The sequence below is a fragment of the Bacillus rossius genome (assembly GCF_032445375.1).
Source record: "Bacillus rossius redtenbacheri isolate Brsri chromosome 4 unlocalized genomic scaffold, Brsri_v3 Brsri_v3_scf4_1, whole genome shotgun sequence".
In the NCBI taxonomy this organism is placed as follows: Eukaryota; Metazoa; Arthropoda; class Insecta; order Phasmatodea; family Bacillidae; genus Bacillus; species Bacillus rossius.
Window position 1 is genome coordinate 17,252,130 of NW_026962010.1, and position 23,996 is coordinate 17,276,125.

Consider the following 23,996-nt stretch of genomic DNA (forward strand, 5'->3'; position numbering starts at 1 on the left):
AATAAATACGTATGAAAATAAAATGAAAGCGAATATTGATATTTAATGATCACTTGATATTTAATGAAATTTCACTGTAACGCAATTTTGTGTGCTTGTTGAATAAGCAGTTTACCGTCAAGCCTTCATTTTCATTTCACACTTCACAGGCGAGAGAGCCAAAATCGTAACATAATCGAAGTTTTCAGATCGCTAATGAAAAAGCACCATATTGCAAGGATTTATTTATTTTACGATCATTAAATATTTTAAATAACGCTTACCTACCCAACCCTTCCGGAAAATAAATAAAAACATTTATTTCACTGACCTGACATAACCTAACCTTTTACTTCGTGTATAAGGCTCTCTCGCCTGTAAAAAGTAGGCTTCCCGCTGTTTATTTTTTCGCTACAACTTCAGTAAATACTAGTTTTTGGTACCTCCGGGCTTTGTTTACAAATGACGTGCATAAATGAAAGCTAAATTTCTTAATCATGCCGAAAAATAAAGCTACTGCGGCATCACGTGCTGACGAGTTTAAGAATGAGGGATTATATGTCAGTGACGGAAAAATACTTTTCTGTAAATATTGTAATTGCCGTTTGGAGCATGAACGTAAGGACACGGTAAACAAGCACATAATTAGCAACAAACATGTAAAAGCTAAACGATCCCCATGCACTTTGAAACGACAGCTTTCTATCCCAGAAGCAGGAGTGGCGCAAATATGCGCAAAAAAACAAAAGGAAGATTTTGTTCTCGAAACTGTTGAAGCCTTTGTAGCTGCAGGTATTCCTCTTGAGAAACTTGACAACAGCAAGTTGACTGCATGGATGCAGAAGCATGTAAGTGGTGCTGGTGATCTTCCAACAGCGGATTGGATGAGGAAAAAGTACATTCCCCTACTTAGAGAGAAAAAAGAAGTGGAAATCAAGCAGCAGCTCTTGGGGCAAGATGTGGTCATACTCGCAGATGAAACCACTGACAAGAGTAATAATTGGGTTTTCAACATCTTGTTTAAAATTCTGAAACCAGGTGCTGAACAAGATGTTATCTTAGGGGCTTCTTGTGTCCTTGATGCAGCAAATGCTGTTTGTTGTTCTCGGGCAGTGATTGATGTATGCTCCAAATATGAAGTCAAGGAAGAAAACATAATTGCGTATGTTACAGATAGTGCCAGGTACATGACAAAATCTGCTGGCACCCTTGAAGGTGTATTTGGTGACCACATGTACCACATACAATGTTGGGCCCATAAAGTAAACATTGTTGGGCAGATCTGGCAAAACAACTTGGAAGAACTGAACCTCTTCGTTTGTAAGGTAAAGATGGCCTTTCTTAACACCAGAAAGAGGAGGCATGCATACCTTCAATTTCTTCTCCAGAAACATGGAGAAAACAAGGCTCTCGTCAAGTTATTCCCCATGCCAGTTGTTACACGTTGGAACACATGGTTTGAATCTGTATCATACCTCGCACTCCATCTGCACGACATTGTGGAATTCTTTGAGCAGCTTAGCGAAGATAACTCTGGTGTTAAATATATCAAGGGACTCCAGAAGGAAGAGTTACAATGTCTTGAGGCCACTCTTACATTTGTGGCTCAAAACTGTAACACCTTTGTAGAGCTAATTAATTTTCTTGAAGGAACAAAGTATCCTACTGCTCATCAGTTGTGCACAAAATTGAGTAAACTGCAAACTACTCTTGATGTCTTGGCTAAGGGAATATTTCCTGAAAATGTTGAAGACATTTTGGCTGAAATGAAAACTGTCAACTTTGCAGCCCTTAAAGAGCAGTTCAAGAACACAGCTAAACTCAGTCTTATAAAACTGATTGATCTGGTGAACACTGATCCATCTCGTCAACTATTTCTGGGAATCAGCGCTCTAATGAATCCTCAAAATGTAGGAAACATTCGTGTGGAGGAAAAAGAATTCCAGAAACATATTGGGAACCTACCTTTCCTTTGCAAGGTGCAGAAGACCTCTGTAGCAACAGGCTACATAACACTCCAAAACCTGGTTTCCCAAGAGCAGAAGAAACCGCATGTGAACTACATAGACATGGTGGACATACTATGTAAAATGAAAGCGGATTATCCTGAATTTGCAGCTGCTGCTTTAAAGTTACCTGCAACGAATGTGGACTCAGAAAGATCTTTTTCTAAGTATTCTGTAGTTGTAAGTGACAGAAGAAGATCTCTAAAACCAGAGAATGCTGAACTGCTGACAATGGTGGCTTTTTCTTGAGCTTAATTATATTGCATTTATAGAACAAAAGTTTAACTGTAGTTTATATTTTAATTAATTTAGACTCTCTCCTGAACTCAGGAACAGTACTTACCTGCATAAGAATACTGAATATTTTAAGTCTCTAACCACGAATTATTGAAGCATTTGATCAAGGCAGCTCTGCTAGGTGTGTACATGTTATTACATGTGTTTTAATTTTTTATGACGATAAAGACGAAATCCACAATTCTTAATGACGAAAAGTCCTTTTTCATAACAACATAAAATCTTGGCTCTACGTATGGGGTATGCAATCTTTGGTGATTTTACAACACTTCTCGTACACGCACTATAGTTAAAGGTCTAATATACAATACCTTTGGCATTTGTACGATTGTTTATATTACGTAGTACGAGAAATGCATACAAAATTCTCTACAGTAAACAAAAAACAAAGCGCGCCTATATGAAAAAATGCTATGCGAGTTATGCGACGATTAATAATTTTTTTTTTTTTATTATTTCGTCTGCGCTTGAATCTGTTGAGGCGACGATAATGCGATAAAAGTCTGTATATTACAAGTAATGGAATTTTGTTGTGCTGTTTTGTGAATGGTCTCAAATGGGGGTTAGAAAATAAGAAAAACATAATTTTTTTTAAACGAACGTTCGGTTTTTCGAATACATTTTAAGAGGTTTCTAACCGAACCGAACGTAAGGGTTCGGTTCGGTTCAAAATTTTCGAACTTCGCCCAGCACTACAATTTTCAATTACTACCTAAAACTCTTAAAAACCCACCTCGGATCCTACGAATCCTCGAATCCATAGGATTCTGTATATTCGAAGAATCCAAGATTCGAAAATCCCATCTCTAGTATAAATATTAGGGGTGCCAGGCTTATTGAGGGCAGAGAAGCGAGGCAGATTGCTACGTACTTCTGGTCTTGGAGCTGCGTGTGGGGCTGGGTGGCTCGGGCACATGCTCCTTCCTGGGAGACTTGGTCGGGGAGGGAGCAGCAGCCGGGGTGGGTGTCGACTGTGGGGGCGACGCCCTCGCCTTCTTCGGGGGAGGGGGTTTGGGCAGAGCCCCTCGGGCCACCGTCTGCTTCATTGCAGCCTGCTTCGCCAGGGCCGCCGCCACCTCGCTGCGTCGCTTGGCCGCTGCCGCACGGTCTCGCCCGCCTCCCTCCACCTTCTTCTCTTCCCACGCACCCGGCCGCTCCCGCAACTTTGTCCTCCCAGCTTTCCTCGGCGACTTGCGCTCCGAGCCCGAGCTCTCCGCCTGCATCTCCGAGTTCTCCTTCCCCTTGGCCTTCTTCCGCTTCGTCGACTGCTTCGAGTTCCTCCTCGTCTTCAGCTGAGCCTCGTCGCGGAACAGGGACAGATCCACTGCAACACCGCACGTGCATGCACATTCATCCTCGACACAGAAGCCTGCGGTAGAGTAGAGAGTGTTGTCCACATTTAGGACAATATTCATACATGATAAGCGAGTAGGGGTGTGCGAATATTCGTAAACACGAATAGTTGCGAATAGTAACTGACGAACTATTCGCATTCGTAAGTCGAATAGCAAAATTTAAAATTGCGAATACCGTATGCCCGAATATAAGGCGACCTGCAGTTTCAGGAGGCCAAACAAATGTAAAAATAATTTTGGTAGAAATCAATGTGAAAATTCATTAGACATACATTTTGTGTTGATAAATCCTTTTTGCATTTATGTATACCGCATTTAACTTTCCGTTTCACAGCTACGTATTACTATTTAGTAGTGTGGTAAACGTAACAAAGCAAACAAAGAATGCAGCTTGCCGGAACAAAACAAGTGGCTAGCTGCCATGGTGAAGCATACGGCCATGAATAACTTCGGTGACGTGACCGCGAATATTTGTCCATATTACTCTCTGACAGAGTCTCTGTCCTATGAATTTTAAAGAATAATCTAAGATAATTATGTTGTTTGAGAGGTTTTTACATAAATAAAGAGTGGATTACTGTGAAATTATTAAAATAGCTTTTGAAGCAACGTACCAAATTCCTGTAAATATGGCGTCTTCGTGCGTGTTCGGCAATGTTCGTTTTACAACAAAGAAATATTGTGGAAAGACAGTTGGCAGCCATGAATTTCCAAACATTACTTCCGAAATGTTTTGTAAACGTAAACAATCGCTCTGAAAATAGCTGTGATATTTTAGTACAAATTTTCCGTTAAAAATCTGAAATTAAATTAACGTAAATGTTAACACGCGATTGTACACAAAGTACAAATATGATATGTGTAATAAAATATTTCCATTTTGAGATGCTTCAACATTCGCATTTTAATTTTCAACGTTAAACAATTGTGAATTACTGCAATATTGGGTGGATTTATCGTTTTCCCCGTGTGAGCTAACGAAGTTCTTGTTAATATAAAAATCGTGAACATTTTGTTTAAAAATGTTTCTACTGTAGCTTTCAGTTTGGAACTAATGTTTGCGGTGCTGACGTCTTGGGTGCGAAAATAAGGCGACTTCCAATTTTCTCATTTCTCGTTTATGTAAAAATGGTCGCCTTATATTCGGACCAATATTTGCATCAAATATAAAATAGATAACAATTATTAAATATTATTATATATGAAATAAAAATTCATGTCCTCAATAACTCTTAAAAATACTAAGTGAACTTTTTTTTTTGTGGTTTCATTCACAGAAAATATCTTGTATAAACTAAATATATAAAAACCCGCCATTGTTCAGTGTAGTAACATTATATATATATATATATATATATATATATATATATATATATATTACAACTATTCGACTTCGAAACTATTCGCATTCTATTCGAAAATTTTACTATTCGATTCGAAATTATTCGACCATCAAAATCCACTATTTGCACACCCCTATAAGCGAGCATAGTTTCAGTTTGTCTGTTAGTACGTCTACACTGTACAAGTAGCAACTTTTCTTAATCTTAAATATATTTGCTCACATTGCATTGATAGCTAATTATTTTGAAATGTAATTTTTAATATATGAATGAAAGAATAAATTTCATGCATTCTTATTATGTAGCATACCGCTATGCAAGAATAAAAACACATTTACTAAATAATTCTTTAAAAATGGTAAAACAAATATCAGTAAAGAACCTTAAACAGTGCATGATATGCTAACTTACAACCATCAGGATGCTCCTCCGTAACCGACGGCTTCTCCGACACACCCTTCTCGACATCCAGGGCCCTCTTCAGGATGCTCTCGGTGCGCTCGTGTTCCGACTCCGGCAGCTGGTAGCGGTTCTTGTCCACACGTTTCAGGTCCAAGTTTGTCAGGATGCAATCAAAGTCTGCACACAACAAATCTCAGCCCCTGAACATTGCTCAATCACAATCAGGGCAGTGCTGATCACCACAGACTGCAGTTTACGGTAAGAAACTGACGTTCCAGAAGCAAGCCCACAAACCCACCTGTAGTGTCGTAGAAATCTGGCACGTAGACGTCTGTCAGTTTGTTCTCCTTCTTCTCTTGCGACAACCATCGTATTCTTATTTTTGGACTGGTCTTGTAAATGTTCTGCATGGCCTGGCAGACGTAGAAGCTGCCCTCTGCATTTCGCACTGCCAGGAATTCATTCCTGCACACAAAACCAGCAGCACTTGGCACTTTAAAATCCCAGCACATTTACTGTGTGCCCCATGAAAAAGCATTCTACAACTAAAAGTCTTTAATCCGGTATTCTATGGTGATGCACATTCTGCAATCCGGTTACAACTGAGCCACCTGCGTTCATATTTTCCTGAGTGGATTTGAGCTGTTTATCTAAGCTATCAGGTCGCGTTACTGGCCTCTGGCATTTTTAGCCCAACCCTTATCTGTATTTTTTCTTTAGGTAAGAGCAGCTTATTACAACTTGTTTTCAATACCATTGTACTATTTATTGATTTTTCTTTGGTACTTCCCTTAAAACTATGTTGACATTCGATCATCTGACCAAATCGCTAATCCTGCACGGCTGCAGTCCCGAACGTGGTGGATTAAAGACCTCTCACTGTATAAAAAAATGACAAGGAAGCATTGAGCTAACTGATCTCTAGAATAAACTACCCAGAAATTACAGGGATTCTATAAGGCAATACCAACATTTTATGAAGCAAAAAAATGTACACACAAGAACAAAATTTTACTAGCATATTCAGCCTTCAGAAAATAACCTTTCACAAAAAAAAGGAACTAAATAGCTATAGAAAATATATATGAGGCATAATACTACTGCGCACTTCTGGTTTGGAGCTGCACATATTTGACTTCTTCACTAAAAGACTTAATTTAGTCATAATTTTCCAGTGATGAAGAGTTTGCCTGTGAATAAATGAATGCATGAACAAACCTGAACGATGTTTATAGTGTAACAACCCAGGTTACTTGTCCTTTCCACTTTCCCAAATAAGTTAATAAATATTTAATACTGTTTTTGTAATCAGAAATAATACGTAGTTAAGTATACTGTCATGATGTAAATATCATCCTTTTTTTTTTTTTTTATATTTTGAGAAGTTTTTGTTTTATGAACATAGTTTACATTTATTTAATGTTTGTTAATAGGTCCGATGATTGTTTATTTTATAATGAAAAGCCATTAAAGTTATTTCTACCTAATTTTTGCTTGCTCGTAGAGCTGTGGCGATACAAATCTGCAAAAGCAGATTTTGCCGTTATTTAGTTGAATCAGCGTTTCTGCCATTAACGACTTCACTGGCGGAACACGAGAATAGTAAGAGAAAAAAATATTACGATCAAATGTTAACCTATAAGTTAACATTATCTGGGCAGCTGTTTAGTTAAGTTATCTACTAACCCCATCTAGCAGGAGAACTAATACATCTACGAATGGCAGCGCACAATCAGTCCATTTTTTTTGGTTCCCTCCTCATATTACTGTTGGTTTGAAAATGAAATCCCATTCAGTTCATCGTAAGTTATCTTTCTTTTTAATTACCATATTTACCAGCATATGAGTCGTAGATTTTATGTCACTTTTTTGTTTGACAAAATGTACCGCAACCCATATGCAAAAATTTCATTTTGGGTGGAAAAAAGTTAACTCTACACTGTTGTGGTTGACTATATGCTTAAAGCTAAGATCCTGAGTTTCTGCTAAGCGCAAAAAGTAAAGAACACAACATGTAGTTCCCTACACTCTAAATAGATAGCATTAGCTGTTTGGATGAGTGCTGGAGTGGTTTGGTTTTGAAAAGCAGGGGGGGAAACTTTTCCTAGAATTTCTTATCACCCAGCAAGGTGTCATGTTTACGACAGGTCAGAAAGAGGGGGATGGGGGAAGGGTGTAGATTGCATACCTCAGAGAGCAGTTAGCTTTCTGCTTGCTCTTTCTCAGTACCTTCTCCCTTCCTTAAAAACACCCAGACTAGACAATCTACTTCTAAACTTAAAAGTGACCGAGTGCAAACCACCAGAATTATATTGAATATTTATTTCATGAATATACACACACAGATAAATATAAATAACACTACACATATACAATATACATAATGTACGTTTTAACGCGGTGGGTTGGTGGCAAAATCTTTCAGCTTTTGTCTCTTTTGCAAGTTATGCAAGATAAAGTTTTTTGTCATTTATTTTAACCTATTTAACTAGTAGGGTGTGATTATCCTAAATAAGTTCATGTACGAGATGATATTAGTATTCTCGTACACAGCTGATCACAATATCAATGAAGTTGGCCAGTAATGCTTAACTTGCCCATATTGAAAAAAAAAAAAAAAAACTTTCTTATTAGCTACTATAGTATAAAGGCTTTGTTTGCGCTTCTACAGGTTTTGTTACTTTACTAATTTTGTCATCGCTATATAGTTGAACATCTAATTATGTGACTTTTGGTTGTAAAGGGGTGTTATTTAATATCTGATTAGGAGTGATAGTTTTCTATGCAGCTATATACACAGGTAAACTTTTTATACTTTCAGAGACATTTTTGTAATCTGTCCACAATACAGTGTAACTTATTGAACTAATTTTATTTGTTTAAATGTATTAGTTTGTATTATTTATTAAATGTATTAAGAGGATAGAGCTTAAATACTTTTTGGTTTGATTTTCTAGTGGACCTGAAGCTTGTGGCTTTCAATGCCAGTGTCTTTTTTTATAATGTACGAATATATGATGTTCGAAATATATGTTATTGGTAGGGGTATGCAATATTCGCATTTGCGATAAAACAATTTTTTACGTGAATTTTGACATTTTAAAGCGAATAATCACGAATTTGCAATAAAATCATTTTTACGCTAATTTTAACAGTTTAAAACGAATAAACCTGATATCCACATTATAGGATACTATTTGTACGTGAATCTTAACGTTTGAAAACAAATAAACCCAATATCCATAACTATTTGATTAAACTATGCTAAAAATACGTACTTCTGACGAAGTCCGTAACGTAGGCCTAACCTGGTGCAGAATTAGTAAATCAACACGGCCGCAATAATTCAACTAGAGTACTATGCGCTGCTTCCTCTCGCACGCGAACATGTGACGATGTTTTTAGTATTTATGGTAAGAAAAACGGTGTAAACATGTACAGAGGCGAAATTGAATGTTTTGAATAACTTGAATGATGTAAGCAAAGACGTGAGTATAGTTTGATACACTTGTACACAAAACATCAAACAAATACGCAGTAGCTACACAACACGTCGTTACTCGCTGAGCTCACACAATGATGCAATCAGCAGCAGCAGTGCAGCTGGCAGCCGGTAGGCTGCGCGCAGTCACGCTCACGCACACTCACACGAAGTCACAACAAAACAAAGCTGTTTACTACCGTGCCCGCGCGTGGTTGAATACAACAAACTTGTAAACGGTATGAATTGAACTTGCGTGGCATGGTAGTTGTGCTCTAATACTTACGTGGCGTAGGCCTACATACTTATCCGAAGTAATAAATATTTTTAACAAAAATGTGTTAATTTACCGTAATTACTTTTGTTGACAAAAATGCCGAAACCTGCTACAGTAAGTATTTCAATAAGAATTGAGAAATTACTTCATACTTCTCCAAATACTGGACATTAAATTTCAATTATACCATTTTAATGTCATCTTTTTTAATATTAAGTAGTTAGTATTTGGTGTGTATTAAGTGTTAAAACAATTTTCATGACACTTGAGATATGAAATTGGTATTACTGTTATCCATTTTGGTAGTTAAAATAACCTCCCTTTCAGAGAAAAATAACACTGATTTTCCAGAAAAATAACCTCGAATTCTGTGAACAAATAAACACGAAATGTACATACCCCTAGTTATTGGTTGAAGTATACCATTTCTATACCAAACTATTTGGTCACTAAATATATAAGATCTTTCTTAGTAAACTAAAAATACTTATATTAATATTTATAGCAGACTATAAAAAAATTAGGCCAGAATTTTAATAAAGTCGAATTTGCTAACATTCCAAGAATAAAATTACTTAATAATTAGGGATGGGATTTTCAAATCTTGGATTCGTCGAATATACCGAATCCTATGGATTCGAGGATTCGTAGGATCCGAGGTGGGATTCGAGGTGGGTTTTTACGAGTTTTAGGTAGAAATTGAAAATTGCAGTGCTGGACGAAGTTCGAAAATTTCGAACCGAACCGAACCGAACCCTTACGTTCGGTTCGGATCGAAACCTCTTAAAATATATTCGAAAAACCGAACGTTCGTTTAAAAAAAATTACGTTTTTCTAATTTTCTAACCTCCATTTGAGACCATTCACAAAACAGTACAACAAAATTCCATTACTTGTATAGTCCGACTTTTATCGCATAATCGTCGCCTCAACAGTTTCAAGCGCAGACAAAATATAAAAAAAAATTATTAATCGTCGCATAACTCGCATAGCATATTTTCATATAGGAGCGCTTTGTTTTTTGTTTACTTTAGAGAATTTTGTATGCATTTCTCGTACTACGTAATATAAACTATCGTACAAATGCCAAAGGTATTGTATATTTTACCTTTAACTATAGTGCGTGTACGAGAAGTGTTGTAAAATCACCCAAGATTGCGTACCCCATACGTTAAACTTAAGCGCATGTACGAGAACTCTCGTATTTCGGCAAAACTGACGTGATCAAGTTAACACAAGACAAATGCTGTAGGAAATGATTACGTAAATAACGTATTTTAAATTACTGGGATGTATTTATTTTCTTTGGCCTTTTTGGTTATAAGAACAGTCAGGTACTGATAATATTAATTTAATCTTGTGTATTAAAAGTACTGGTCCAGTAAATTTTACAGTACGCTACTAAGTTGACTAGCGTAGTCGCGGCAGCCATCATTATTTCTCGTGTTTTCTTTTTTCAGACGCAAATTTCTATAACCACACTTCTTACGTTACGTTTACAATATTATTGTTCTTGAGGTGATTTGCGATGAGCAGGCTTACGTCGTTTAAGTTTTCCAAATGGAGAAAAGATAATGACGACCCAGATGACCCAGAACCACCCCAAAAAATGTCTAAAGTTTCGTCTGATGAGCAGCATTCTTCCAAGAAAACAGCAACTGAAGTCAGCGGGTTTTGTAATGTAGATAGGTAACTTAATTCACATTCGACTTTTTTTAATGTCCTATTAAAAAGTTTTACTTATTAAAAATGTTAGGTTATGTCTGCCACAAAAATATGTTATGTGGCCTGAATGTTCGTCATCTTTATAATATTATATTTTTTAAATGAAGGTTAGTGTACACTGAAAAAGGAAGATAGTCTTTTTGAAATTTAGATGGAACTTCTTCATGAATTAAAAGTATATATATGTAAAGAAAATCAGAAATCTTTCCTTCATTATTTATTGCATTAACTTTACTTATAAAACGATTTGCAATGTTTTAATAAAGCTAAGCTATATAATGTTTTAATTTTACATATGGCTGGAGAACCTTTCTTTCTCACCATTCAGTTAAAGATCAAAATGCTGGTGGTCAGTTTGTTTTAATTCAAAACAATTATTTCTGTATGAGGTTCAGCTCGGTTCGAAATTTTTTTGCTATGGTTCGATTCAATTCAGTTCAGTTCGATTCGAAACCAGAGAACTGAGGTTCGTCCAGATCTAGAAAATTGTATACCTAAACTGTATTATAAAGGTAACGGAAATAGCACAAACATAAGATAAACTACGCTGCATTTTGTCAATTAGCATAACTACTCAATCATTTCCAACCTTCAATAATATAACATTGCAGAAAAAAATGTAACTTTTTTTTAAATGGTGTCTGTTATACAAACGTATTTTATTGAAAACATAGGAAGGATTAATTTAACAGAGAATTAGACAATACGTGTGTGGTTTTTGAGGTTATTTGTCTCTATTTTATATCAGGTGTATACACTATGCACTTATTTTATAATTTTATAAATACACATGTATTTTTTTTAATACATAGGTCTATGTAATTTTTTAAAATAAATGTGTGATTTTTTTAATAATATGTGAAGTTTAGTGTGGGCCTGGGATTCGAGATTCAATGACAAACACTGAGGATTCGAACAAGGATTCGGATTCGACCAAAATGTGGATTCGTCCCATCCCTATTAATAATGGATGTATTTCCACCACCCTCCCAAATACCGTGTTTTATTACATAATTATCACCCTCTTATAACCGTCACACCATTATTTTAGGGCACGAAAAGTTAAAAAAAAATTTTTTCTCATATTAGTCTCTTGATGTTTTTGGTCCCGTTTGATTCTGAGCGCTTTGTGTAGAAAATAAACATTACAGGATAAAGCACCGTGCAACAGCAATCAGTTTTCAAGTTGCTGTCAGGGAGTTTGGTAGTTGTAATGGGAAAGCACAGTAATTACAATTACAGTTTAATACATTTAAGATGTACCCGCACAATATGATTTCCCATCTAACATCACACGTTTCAGTAACGCCATTTTCTCAATAAAAAGTACATTATTTTTTTCCTTGTAAGTGTGGCCCACAAACTTATTTTCCTGTAAAAAAAACTATGTATTTTAAAGTTAAAAATTATTTTTCATTTGGATTTTACACCGTACTCATTAACATACACATTAACAGAAATACAAGATGTTTTATGTGTAATTTTCTTTTAAAGATGTTTTCAAACATTATAACTTTTATCAGTTTGTCTTTGTCGCCGCTGTGTACCGCATACAAAAATGTAGCAAGCATTAGTTGGCATCATACATGTTTGGTTACGTTGATGATCGTATGGTGTGTGTGCACATATTCAAAAATTGATTTAGATAGCTCGCCAAATGCACGCAACACATGCGCTCTGTCTAGTGCCAAGTAAACAACATTTGATAGCTTGCACTCTTTTGTGGTTAGTGTGTACTATGACAATAGTTATGTGTTAGTTCTGGCTCACGTTCGGATCACTGATTTCATTTTTTATATTTGAAGTTGAACTAAATACGACTTAGTAATGAAAAATACTTTCCATAAATAGGTTTTGTTTTCATGAATAACTTTTTTGCATGACTTATTAATTAAAAATACTTTCGATGAATAGGTTTTGTTTTCATGAATAACTTTACCTCATATAAAATTCGTTTCAAACAAAGAAAGGTGCACCGCTGCTATTCAACCTTTATTTCAGTACAAGATGTGCGTTGGTTGTATGATACAAGGACAGTCTGTGCAGACTCACTTGTAGAAGACGATCAGCTTGTCGTCCGGGGACTTGACGGGCGTCTTCAACTTGGAGATGAACAGTAGCTCGGGCAGGGGGCTCTGGTACGGCTGGGTGCGCGTGCGCACTCGCTTCGACTTGCGCTCGTCACTCTGCGACGGGGGAGTCTTCATCTCCACCGCCGGCTGCACGCAACACAGTTCAACTCACACCAACACACTCAGATGCTGCAGACAACACAAATGAAGAGGTTAGAATAAGTGTGTACTGTGCAGACTATATTTTAACACTAATATAATTCTAAAAAACCGCTCACAACATAGGTTGGCCAATGATCACGATAAAACAGCTTTGATTTAAACTAAATATCAAAAAAAGTGTAAAAACACTTCATCACCTATGCCATAATACAGTGTTAAACCTTATTGTTACGAACATTGATTTACCATGTATTTTGTGTCACCTTTATATATAAATATACTAATATATTAAGAGTTTGTGTAAGTTTTTTTTGTCCAAAGTAAACTCGAAAACTGCTGGATCGATTTCAAGAATTCTTTCACTGTTTTAATTATAGAGCTACATTATTCCATATGGACATGTTTTACTTTAAAAAATTAATTATATAAAATAATACTTAACAATAACAGTTAACAAATACACCATACATATATGTGTATCTTGAAGACATGCACATCAGGAAGAAATAAGTTGCACCAAAGAGATATGGAAGTGCAGATATAAATTGAGTGTGTATTAAACAGAGGATGGCAACATCTGCATGATTACATGGTAAATGTGTGAAGCCATTTTTTTTCTCCAGCTAATTCTTGTGCCATGTTGGTCAGATGCCCAAAACATTGCACACCCATACTACGAAAACATACAAACTGCCACTGAAGTACATGAAATACACACACTGTTGAAATGATTCGCACGCCACCTATTGTAAAATGGTTATACTAATTCAGAAACATTTCCAGCCATGCGCACAACAACTTACCAGAGTTTCATCGCAATCGGATGAATGGTATAGGAACGCATATGGGACAAGTGTAAACTCTTTATAAAGTCACTTGACTTTGGTTGGTTTACCTTGTTTTCTATACAATAATACACTCTATATAGCGTCACGCTCACTCTATTTAACGAAAGCAATACAGCATTATAAATCATTTGGCAGTACTTTCTAAGTTGCCGAAGTTGATAAGAACTGCAGCTGTGTACATTCTTTTGTTTGCTGTTTTGTTGTGTATTATCTAGCACGTGTTTACTTCGAATGACGTACCGGAGATTCTAAGAAATCTTGTCTTTTTCTTTTGTATGATGAATGATGATCTTGCACATGTTTACCCAGGTCACTAGACTTATGTCAAGTTGTTACACTTTATCATTATCGCAGTTGCTTACAGACTTTTGAACTGTAAATATGGCGAATAAACGAAAATCTGTGTGTATTGACGAAAAAGTTGTATTAATACGCTCAATAGAGGCGGGAGAAAAGATCAGTGAATTTGGAAGACTCTTTGGATTTAGCCACTCTACCGTGTCTACAATATGGAAAACAAAAGAAAAAATAAGACTATACGCAATAAGTGTTGTTATTTGTATGAATATTAATGTTCGTGTTTAAAATGTGTACTATATTAGTAAATACATATTATTATAGAATAGTAAAATGATATATTCTTTTCTATCCATTTAACGACCACTCTCTAAAACGCCGAAAAATGCTCAATCCGTTATTAAGTGTCGTTATATAGAGTTTACACTGTATTAGCATTTATACAGCTACAATTTGTTTTCTATCCAATTACAAACTAGGTGATGTTGGTTAACTTCAGAACAGACACCCACTCAGAGACTAATAGTTCCATGGATACGACTCGCGTGCCTCCATTACTAAACGGACCATAGAAAAGAGAAACTGTCAAAAATTTTACTGGTAACTATCTGATACGACTCGCGCACCACCTATATCTCACCTAGACAGTAACCTTCAGAGGTTAACTGTGCAAAGTTCCATCAGTATCTGATGTTTTAAGAAGACATAAGGGATAAACAAACATTAATTTTTATATATATAAAAAATACAGTAAATAAAATCACCTCACTAAATTTTTTTTGACTAAGTCCGAAATGCTGTATCTATAAAAAAACAAAATATTAAAAAAAGTATTCAATTTGAAATGGGGAACAAGAATATAAAATTATCCACAAAAATTGGAAAGAACCCTGTTATGTTTTTCAAGGGAGCACAAGAAAAAAACATTATAAGCAGGAAAACGTTAAAAGCAGGAAATCTCAATCTAGCACTTAACAATGTTCGAGCTTTGTACCAATGGACTCACCAAGCCTATGTAAACAACTTTAATGTTAAAACCAAAGATAGTATACTTGATACATGAATTTTCTGAAACAAGCCAACAATTTTTCAACTTCGTCTTGCTCCTTGGTTAAATTTTGTTTGTCTTTAAAGATACACTGCCACATTTTTTGAAAAATTGTCTCACGATTCATGATGACCACAGTAAGAGTGAGAACGTCTACTCCTTCGCCACCTGAAAATGTTTAATTTTGGGATTCCTACGTATGAATGAAAAAAAAAAAATTTATTTGTAAGCAATAGAAAACACTTTTAGTTATGCCCTCGCTCAATTGTTGGCAACTTAAATATCGTAGGACTATGTACAGTAAGTCCTCTATTTACGTCGTACCGATTTACGTCGTTTCGGATTAACGTCGCTAATGTTTGAGTACTCATGTTTCAATTTAAGTTGTCGCCGATTCACAATAACGTCGTTTACAATGACCGTAAATCTTTATTTTAACCAAAACACCGTATATAATTCGTTTATATTTCTTTGTTTCCTTCGGTAGTTAATTTATGCTATGTAGCGTAAGCTACACGTTCACCGCCTTATCTTATCATACATCATGAGGGACGCTTCCTGCTCTTACGTACAGTATGTACTATATATCTGTTTTTATATTTCAATCAATAAAGGTAATAAAGCAGCTGGTTAAATAACCATTCTATAAAGCTGAGAAGTACTATTCTCCGTTCACTCTTAGCTGAGTTCTAAAATAAACAAACACCGCCGTATCACTGCGCCGCGTCAGCAAGTGATAGGCTGAATTCATCTGGCGCGCCAAGCACTAGTTGCAACACACACACTTCAGTACAGTCAGTGCTAATAAAATAACGGAGACGTAATACAACAGGAAGCACCGTAGCACTTTGTTCAGTGTAGGTGGTTTATTTGCGAAGAAAAAACTATGCAATTTACGCCTAATAACCGTCTTCACAAAATCATCACAAGTTTTTATAACAGGATACTCAAGTTTCCTTTTCTTCCCGGAAGATGTAAATGTCCCGGTGTCCTGTAATTATTTCCTTGCACGAAGCACACTGCTCTTCGAAACACGCCTAAATTCCTCAGTTAAACTCGCGATATCGTTCACACGACAATCCGTATATTTGTCTGAAAATGTTTTAAAAACATTCAACACAATAGTTTTCTGTGCACTTTTCAAAGGCTTTCCCGTTCTGTGTTTTACAAAACTCGGTCCGACGTCAGCCATAACAAACCGTGCGTGCGCGAATCCGAAATGCAACTGTTGCGCCGGGCATCAACTGTACACTGTACAGTACCTTTTGTCTATGCCACCGTACACACGGCGTCTGCTAACATAATTGTAAGTACATACTTGCTGACACATTAAACTGTATTGGAAATTAATGATGAATCGCTATAATGCTATACATCAACAATTGTTATAAAAATACAGTGTAAAAATACTTACAAATGGTACGTAACCAAGGGACTATTTCTTGCGCACGAATAATGTGCGCGGCGGCCGGCAGCCAATGAAAATGTTTGTTTACAAGAGGCTTTGTTTATTCCAAAACTCAGGTAAGAGTGAACGGAGAATAGTTGGACTTGTTTCCCACGCTGTCGGTTGTCATTTGCTGATAAAATTGCCCGTTGTCACGTCTGTATGCCAGCGCTTCCGGCTGACCTTGGGCCGTGGCCGGCCGGTGGCATGACACATGGCTCATTTAGCGTCGTTTCTATTTACGTCGCGGTTTTCAGGAACGTAACCCCGACGTAAACCGAGGACTTACTGTACATGCATCTGAATACCCACTGGAATGGCAAGGAAGAGAAGAGTTGACTAAGGGTGCCAACTGACACATAACTATGAACATTGTGTACATTCAGTATATTGCATAAAATTGTATTTTAACAAACTGCATGTATTGTATGGCAGTGATTGTAAACATAAACATACATAAAGGAAACTTTTTATCGTAAGTGTTAGAATAATTTGGTTTTAAAACATTTTTTCCCCATTTATTGAATGTTAGAAAGCAAACATTATAAGCAGGAAATTACACTATTTATGAATGTTATATGCAGGAAATAAATACATTGTCCTTATGGGGGAAATATTGGGACATTAAAAATATGACATTATAAGCAGGAAAACATTATATGCAGGAACATTATAACAGGGTTCTACTGTATGTTTTTTTGAGTAATTGCAGGAACACACACCTTGAGGTCTCTCTTGCGCTTGTTGTTGCGCGGAGGAGTGGCGACCTTGAACTCCGGCTTGGGCGGGGGCTCGAGGGCTCGCTTCACCTCCAGCACGGGCTTGTGGAGCGGGGGGTGCTGGTGCTCCGGCGCGGGGGGCGCGGGGGGCTTGGCCTCCGGGGCGGGGGGGCCCCGGGGGGGGCGGCACCAGCGAGGGGGGCGGCGCCTGGGCGGGCTTCGGCGCGCTCGGCAGCACCACTGCTGCACACACAACCACAGCATGCACATCCCCGCTGCAAGCTCCCACAAACATTTGTGTGGCGTAGTTACACATTGTGAATTTGGTTAACTTGGTAGTCATAGAACAATTTGTAATTATTTGAAATAAGTTTTTGTTTTTTTAAGAAACACAGAAAGCTATATAAGGAAAAGCAACAGGTCCCCAGGACACTTTCTAGGGGAAACTAACTCAGAAAACACCAGAACTGCTTATGCCTTTTCTCTTATGGACGTGGCTTTCCGTTGCTCATGAACGACAGAAGTCAAGAGCACTCTCGAAAGTGCATATAAACAATTTAACACATGTAAACTCCATCATATCAGTCAAGAGATTGAAAAATTTTACTTTAACGTTGTCTGTGTCTTTGGCACCCATGTTGATGCATGTGATGTACTTGCAGTTAAAGTTAGCCTGGCTTGTGCCATGGCCATCAACTGTGACACCTTCCTTCCCGCTCAGTCAGCTGACGGGCACTGCACATGCTGTTTCACTGTCCAGATGTCAAATTAAGAAACTACATCTGCTTCTCCAAGTAACACCATAATTTGTTCCAGCAAATCAAAACAACACTAAAAAAAAATACTTTTTTTTCCCCACAGAGTATACATTAATCGGAACAATTTGTTGTCCAACCATTTAAGTTTTTTTGTTGACCAAGTTTCAATCAAGACATACTGATCCTCTACAACTTAATACAAGTACAATTAAATAAACGCTTGAATTATATTTTGAGAAGTCATCACCGATTTCTTTCAGCCTGCAGCCGTGTCAGCAAAGTAAAATGCTTCTTCCTCTGTCACTCCACCATTCCTCAACCTTCACTCTGTGACATTCTTCTCCTCTCTCCTGCACTCCTTTATCTATCTAATCTTCCTGCTTCCCCTTGGTCTTCCTTGGGGTCTTCTTCCTGTGTACTTCAACTCCATAATTTTCCTCTGCAGCCTCTTTTTTCCCATTCTCGTAACTGCCAACATACTTAATTCCTAATGCTCTGATCTCCCCAGCATCTCTCTTGTCCACAGTCCAAGTGTCTCATCAGTACGTGACTGTGGGCACTTGTACAACACTTGCTTGCATTTTAATGCTACCTGCTTCTTCCACATCAACTCTCTCACCTGCCTGTAGAATTCATCTTCTTGTTGTTCCCCCCACTACTGCCTCCTTGTTTTTGTCCCCCCCCCCCCCCCCCCCCCCCCTTCTGAAAACCTCTCTTACTTGTTATACATCTTAAATATAAAAATACACTGTATAAAAATTCATGGGACGCATTGTTTACATAATAGGTTGGGACCCCAGAAAATTGTAAATAAAACTGGCTCATTTTGGTGTAAAAAAATTACAAAAGCGGTGCAAAAAATTGGTGTAAAAATAAGCGAGCGGTGCAAAAAATCGGTGTGAAAATAAGCAATCAGTAGAGACCCCAAAAAATTGTGAAAAAATTATGCCATTGCCAGTGTATAAAAAACCTCATAGCCTTACTGCTTCCTTATTTGCCTGGCCAATTTTTGGGACATAAGTTTCTCTAAGAGTGTTGGCTGATGATGGCAAATCCCCTGCACCTAAAATGTATACATAACTTACAATATACTTATAAATAGGTAGCATTTATAAGGTTATCGCTGAAAATATTAATGGGCTAATTTACTCAAAACAATTCTTAGCCAAACCTAACCTAATCTTTTCTAGATTAGGTACTGCTGGATTACAGTCAAACCATCAATCAGTCAAAAATATCTTGTGGTGTGCTTACCATTTCACAATGCAATCCATCCTATTTATGTGTTTGTTAATCTGAGGTACTTGCAAGGTAAGTTGGGCCTAAAGGTAAGTTAATCAATAATATTGTAGGCCTACATATGCTTATGAACTTTTATTAGAGGGGGGAAAACATTTCTAAATAAATAAGGCTAATCTTCAATTCCCTCATAGCTGGATGATCAGCTTTTTCCAAAGGAATGTTAACTTACAGCATCATATTCACAATTTCAGAAAAAAAATTCTTGTTTTCTGCACTTTCAAGCTTGTTTGCTTTATTCACGCTGTCGCCTATCGAGATTTGTTTAGACACGGTAGAATGCTTGACAAAATAATTGTCTTTTTTGTTTTGTTTTGTGTGTGTCATTTGCCACATGCTTTTTGCACGTGTCTTTGCGTGTCCAATCAACCCGCACGTTGCAGAACTTGCACATCATAATTTTGTCACGCTGATCAAAAATATAAAATCATCCGATTTCATCTCTCTGCGATCAAACATTGTCAAAGTTTTCGGCATCTTAGCCACAAATTCAATTGTATCACAAAACTTACAAAATGTGGACGGTAGTTGTAAACACTCATAGATATGTGCATGCAAAAATGACTGCCATCTTAGCTCCATGCGATTAAATTAGGTTAGAAAAATCGACACCAGTGCGCCTTGCGGCAGAAACGACCATTATTCAAAACACGAAAACTGTGGAGTCAATTTTGTTATGTTGGTAGTGCGCACATATCGATTGTTGGCATTTGTTACATTTTGTTTTCCTTTGCGACGGCAATATTAACTGCTTGTAAACAGAGTAATAAAAATACATGAATTTCAGTAACGTGTCTAAACAAAGATAATATCACGGCACTAGTCTTTCAGTCTATGTTTATTTCACGCCTATGTTTATAATGGAGTAAATAAATAGAACTTGCGACATAAGGACATTATTTTGTGCAAAAAAGTGTGAACTTCGCGCGAAAATTCATGAATTTCACGACTGTCAAAATAAAAGGAAAGTCACAAAATTTGTTTAAAGTATCAAATTTCGCATTATTTCGTGAATTTCGCGCTTCACCATTTTTCGGGGTCTCTAATAATAGGCCTTGAGCATAAAAATTTCTTACTCAGCCACAAACCAAATAATTATATTATTACTAGAAATCTGTTTCAATGTCTAATTAGTAGAGACATGCAAAATTCGCAGATTCATTTTGCGATAGGCTAGCTTCGAAACAACTATACCTTCGTACCACTTCTGCGATTGGCCCACATTTTATCCGGGGAACTGTGAGCCAATGGGAAACACTAAACCAAGAAAGTGCCGAATTACGGACAGCCCAGTTGAGACGTCTCACGCATCAGTAGCCAATGAACAGGTGTCATTTCCGTGAGTATTTAAATGACTGTGGAGTCTATCCTAGAGGTCAATGAATCTGCAAATTTTGCAGGTCTCTACTAATTAGATTTAAAAATAAATACATATTAAGTTTTCTATAACCATAAATACTATTAAATATATTCTTAAATTAATTGCCAACACTGTTCACACGATGCATGTCTGCCAGTTTACCACATTACTTGCCGATGGCGCATGCTATGTGAACTTTCCCTGGGAGCTTCTGGACTCTCTCACAAAAGCTGCTGCTAACTTCACAGATAGCACAATATAAAAAATAACCGAACACTTTGGTCTAGATATTTCTGTGTAAAATACATAACTGTACTACTTTAATGGGATCAAGTAAACAGCAATAAAAGAAGTGAATACCTATACAGGAAAGGATAAGCTACTGGTTTTTGATCTGTCATATTATTAATTTGTTGCATTATATTTATTACAGTAGAATCCCTTTTTTACACTATTCAAAGGGATGTCTGAAAATGTTGTAAAATGCAGGAAAGTGTAAAATAAGGGAAATTAATTAAAAATTCTTTTTAGCTCAGAGAACAGTGATATTATACGACCTTAACATACACATCATTATAAGGAGTGTCTGAAGCATATCTAAAAAGAATAATTAACATTAAAGTCCTATATTTACATTCTTTATAGAGTATAGATAAGCATACATACTAGCTGCAGTACCCAGCATTGCCCGGGCTGAACACAGGGTGATATATTGTCCGAGAGTTAAAGCAAAATCGATAGCGCTATATAACAGTGTGGTGGATATAGAAAAATGACACAATTGTTGTTTGTAAGTCTATGACCTACGATTTTCTATTTACCCATGGCGATCGGTTGAACGGTTTAGAAGTTGATGTGCTGCAGCGCCATCGAGTGGCGAGTCACAAAAAAATGGATAGCACAAAAACCTTCTCCGTGAAAATACACTTCGGTGTTCCAACTTTCAGGGATCGGTCAAACGGTGTCAAACACACCAACATCCTATTTTGTGTATATATCTGTGTGTGTGTGTGTGTGTGTGTACTTTAATTAGTAACTCATAGTAACATTAGACATTTACAAGTTACGAATATTAATAAAAATACAGTACTCTATCACCACACTTGGCTGCATTTCCTTAAATGATTTCATTATTTTTCACAACAGAGTTGAAATATGCAAGCCTAACCTCTCAGCGAGTGGAACACAAGTACCTTTGTGCTCGTCTACGCACTTTAAAATGTTTAGTTTTTAGCTGTATCTCGATAAAATATGTACAGATAAAAATTCAGTTAATTAATGTCAGAAAAAGACAAAATAATAAGCTGATTGACATTTAAATTTGTTATTGACCATGTTATTTTTAATGAACAGTGACAAAGATGAATACCACAAATATAAACTACACAATACGGTTTGTATAATTTACGGATGGACAGTTTGGATTTTTATAAACTCCAGTGCTAGCATCGCATGCTAACATTTTCTCAAAGTCTGACAAAATAAGGCCAGTGTTGGCAGCTTGTAAAAAAAAAATCCAGGAGCTACAACAGTAGTGTTTCCAACAGCATTTTGGAGTTGGTATTTTACATAAAAGTATTATCTTCATATGTATGATGTTCATGACAAACAATGGAATAACAAATTTATGTAGGTATAGCATAAACAAACAGCATAAATTGCAGGAAGCAGATTGTAGGCGTGTTGTAATCAAAGAGAATTTATTGCATTGCATCAAAAGAGGTTAAAACGGGACCAAAATAAAATGTTGCAAATAACAGGGAAAACGTACAACGCCGTGATGTAAAATTGGGGTTATCCTGTATTACACACAACTTCAAATCATGCCCTAATTCACTGGAATTGTTACTTCAAAACTGTGCAAATTCAACGGCGTTATTTCAAGGGCCGATATACACACACACACACCAGCCGTGCTTGACCTTGAACAAGCTAGTTAGTGTTCCAGGAGGTATTAGACAACCCAGTCTAAACAAATCTTGCTAATTAATGACAAGACTTACGTGGCAACACATACCACCAATAAGATACGTAACACAGTGCCTGTCTTGTAGACAGCAGCAACTCTACAGACCTAGCCTGTAGCATTGCAAGCCCTTACTCTCTACATACAAAACATTGGCATAAATAATTTTATGTTTTTTTTCTATAATTTTCAGTACTTGGTTAGGTTTTCTGTTTCAGTGTAAATAATGGCTGAGTGAATGTTAGCAATGTATTGTTTTGCCCTTATTTCTCATTAGTTATTTTTTTTAAGTATGTCTGTTCATTTACATAATTTGAATTAAAAAAGTCATTATTACCTATTTGGTCAAGTTTTCAAGTGCAGTCGTATTTTAATTGCTTTGTTATTATCCTTTGAAAGCATGATGCAATGTGGCTGTAAAATTACATCAGTGTTAAGAAAGAGAAAGAAAGATGCAGGTGTGCCCTGAACAGAGTTCAGCGGCGAGAGCGGTGGTGGTACCTGCGGCAGGCGGGCTGGGCTGCGGCGGCGGGGCGACCGGCGAGACGCTGGGAGCCGGAGATGGGGCCGGGGCCGGGGCCGGGGCCGGGGCCGGGGCCGGCTGCGGGGTCTCGGGGGCGTGGTTCACCACGGCGACGGGAGCGGCCGGCTCCTCCGACTGCTTGGGCTCCGGCGGGCCCTCCATGCCGTTGGCGGTGGGCTTGGGGACCGCCACGGGGGCCACGCTGGCGTTCACCTTGTGCTCCTGCACCAGGCTCAGGGGCAGGGCCGCCGACGTGTGGTTGGCGCTCGGCACCGCCACCGCCACCGGCTTGCCGGGGCTCGCCAGCACCTTGGGGGGGCCCGCCGGGGGCACCGGGGGCGCCGGGGGAGGGGCCCCCGACAGCACCTTCGGGGGCTGCACCGCGGGCACGCTGCTCATCATCTTGCCACGAGCCGGTGTGTCTGTCTCTCCAGTCACGCCTGGCAGGGGACACGACCACACTCTCCAGACAACTGTATTGTAACAATCACTCTCGTAACATCGCAACTAAACAACATTCTGCACACTAAGGCACGTTATTATTCCAAAACATACAGAACTTTCACACTACCATTTCTCACATTTCAGAAGTCTCTTTTTTTTTTTAACTGACACAACACATAAACAGCCCC

General features: G+C 37.5%; 1 protein-coding gene across 1 annotated transcript in view; it reads right to left on the minus strand.

Moving 5' to 3' along the window:
* Positions 1-23,766, minus strand: part of LOC134541729 (uncharacterized protein C6orf132 homolog) — a 40,889-nt gene extending 17,123 nt beyond the window's left edge. The window contains exons 1-7 of the mRNA XM_063385377.1: positions 23,343-23,766; positions 17,649-17,701; positions 17,462-17,614; positions 12,918-13,084; positions 5,681-5,847; positions 5,392-5,559; positions 3,154-3,606 (exon numbers count right to left, since the gene is read on the minus strand). Of these exons, the coding sequence (XP_063241447.1) occupies positions 3,154-3,606; positions 5,392-5,559; positions 5,681-5,847; positions 12,918-13,084; positions 17,462-17,614; positions 17,649-17,701; positions 23,343-23,766 (1,585 nt within the window). The remainder of the gene's footprint in view (positions 1-3,153; positions 3,607-5,391; positions 5,560-5,680; positions 5,848-12,917; positions 13,085-17,461; positions 17,615-17,648; positions 17,702-23,342) is intronic.
* Positions 23,767-23,996: the final 230 nt, after the last annotated feature.